Source organism: Bidens hawaiensis, unplaced genomic scaffold (assembly GCF_021521415.1).
Source record: "Bidens hawaiensis isolate Kalapana, Puna unplaced genomic scaffold, B.hawaiensis_p1.1 tig00014257_1, whole genome shotgun sequence".
NCBI lineage: Eukaryota > Viridiplantae > Streptophyta > Magnoliopsida > Asterales > Asteraceae > Bidens > Bidens hawaiensis.
The window spans coordinates 378,504-381,014 of record NW_027492228.1 but is presented as its reverse complement, the minus strand read 5'-3'; the positions used below and the strand labels follow the sequence as shown (position 1 = coordinate 381,014).

The 2,511-nt window shown below is 35.7% G+C and overlaps 1 protein-coding gene across 1 annotated transcript; it reads right to left on the bottom strand.

Annotated features, from left to right (window-relative positions):
- Positions 1-1,381: 1,381 nt before the first annotated feature.
- LOC143546169 (uncharacterized) lies at positions 1,382-2,188 on the bottom strand. The gene has a single exon (XM_077037886.1). The coding sequence runs from the start codon at positions 2,186-2,188 to the stop codon at positions 1,382-1,384; it is 807 nt and encodes a 268-aa protein (XP_076894001.1).
- Positions 2,189-2,511: the final 323 nt, after the last annotated feature.

Below are 2,511 nucleotides of genomic sequence, written 5' to 3'. Positions count from 1 at the left end.
TCACCTGAAGGAATGAGCAAAGCCGGGAACAATCCCGCACAAAGGCGGGAGGGGGAATACTCCCGCCCAAATGAGCCAGTCCGTACGATACTGGAAGATCTTTTGTACTGTACCTGACGAGGTATGGGCAAAAGATCTGACCAGAGATACGACAGCCCATTGACAACAGTATGGCGAGCAGCATGCTCTTGTACTATATGTCACTATTAGCCGCTACCTACTCACCAACTCCTGTCATACCACGTGCATAGCCTGCAGTTGGTGGAAAAGGAATAGTACACAGCAGGCCTGGTCACTGTCAGCCGCTGCCTACCCACCAACTGCCAGCATGGCACGTGCGTAGGCCACAGTTGGTAGAACAGGAATACTATTCAGCCGGCTATACCCTCTTGGAAACCTACCTTCGGCTATAAATACCCCAAATGGTATGATCATCTCATCTTATCTTGTATCTTACATCTTATACCTGATATCTGCTCTAGCAATCTCTTAATATACATTTATATTCAAGAGCAATCTAGTCTGATTCTCACGCCGGAGGGTGGTCACAAGGAGGTACCCCCCCTTCTCAGTGACGAGCTCACGGTGTCTGTTTTGCAGGTTATCAGAAGAACCATCTTTGCCGGATCTAACCCCTCGTGGGAAACATCTATATAACCCTCAGATTATCCGTAATCTGCCCGGGGTAACTTAGTGTTTCTTCACTAGTATAAACTTTCATACATTAACAACTATTATATGATGCAGGTATAATTATTGTATTTGGTTAGCAACTTCAAAGGAGTTTATGAATGTTTGTGTTTTTCAATAACCAAAGTGGCACATGATTGGTTGTAACAAACTTAAAAATTGGGCTAAATATAAAATATTGTTATCTTTATAGGTAGAAGTTAGATTTTAATGAATTTTATTTGTATAAACAGATCTATCTATACAAAACTCATCTACTTCACACGAATGAATTTTGTGTGTTATGTGTAGTCTATGGTTGGTTTATATATATATATATATACACACACACACTAGTTTTTAGTCTGCGTGGTATGTAGCTTACTTTTATATGATAAATGCAAAGCTGATTTTATATGATAAAAGTTTGTATCAGTTTGAATTGTCAAGATAGATACTAAAACATATATAGCTGAATGAAATTGCAGACTTACATGTTATATATTACGAAGAAGAGCAAATTATTAATAATATAATCAATTCACATTTAGTTTAGGTAAGAAAATATCTTTTTAAACACAGCATTAGTTGTCTTATTAGTTTGTTTACTATGTTTGTCTAGAATATTGTAACTCTTAATAACGCAACATATAGTTGTCCATGAGAGAATACATCATTCTTTAGATATAAACCAACTCTTTAATGACTGTCCTTAGCTTTTGTTTAAGTAATAGCAAAGCAAACTAATAAAGAATATTGTCGTCTTGTAAATTTGAATGCTATCTTCTTGTCGGAAGGTGTTAAATAATCCTTTCTTTAGATCAATATTTCTTAAAAGCATAACTGGCGCTCCCACTTTTAGTTTAAGCTGATGGTTTGGTAGTCTTGGTATTTTTAATCCATTTAGTAGCTCAGTAGAGTATAAAGTTGGATCTACATTACCATCTATATCATCAGACTTTGATACAAAATCTGAGCTCAAGTATTCAGCAGTTTCTCCTTGAAAGCTTTCAATTAGACGATCGCTTAATTCAGTAACGATTTCATTTGTTGGTGTAAGTAATGTCCTCTGTTGGAAGTAATCACTGTCTTCAATATTGCTCAAAATGTCTGGATACACAAACTGAATTAGGCTTGGAATAGGGTCATCACATTTTTTGATAAGTAAATCATCTAAAATCTCTATTATTACTTTACCATCATTAGGACCACCGACTTTGCCTTCTCCAATATCTAGTAACCATTTTGCAAATTTTTTTGTTTCCTCGATATCAGTAGATGGTTGACCAATTGTTAATCTCAGGTCTCTTGTTAATTTAAGAATACGAAATTGATGGCAAAAATATGAAAAACATATAGATGCTTTTACTATTTGTTGCATACTTCCTTTCTGAACGACTGGCAGGATTTGTCTAAAATCGCCTCCAAAGACAACGACTTTTCCTCCAAATAATAAATTAGATTGTAACACGTCTTTGCAGCCTCGCTCTAGAGCTTGAAAAACATGTTTGTGTTTCATTAGAGGCTAATCCTAGATTATTAGTTTTGTTTTTTTGTAATAGCTCCGCTTCATCGGAACCACATTCTATTATGCAAGAGGAGTCCTCATTCAGGTTAATCAGAATATGAAATCTTGAGTGTGCTGTTCTTCCACCTGATAAAAGTAAAGACGCAATTCCACTTGATGCAGCATTCAAAACAATATTACCTTATGATCATATTGCTGAAGTTAATGTCTTCAACAAATATGTTTTTCCTGTTCCACCATAGCCGTAAACAAAAAACACTTCCCCTGAACCATTATTAACAGCTTTTGTTATTATGTTAAAAATCTCTTTTTGT

Coding starts and splice junctions, on each gene's coding strand:
- LOC143546169 (XM_077037886.1), bottom strand. CDS start 2,188: ATGAAACACAAACATGTTTTTCAAGCTCTAGAGCGAGGCTGCAAAGAC.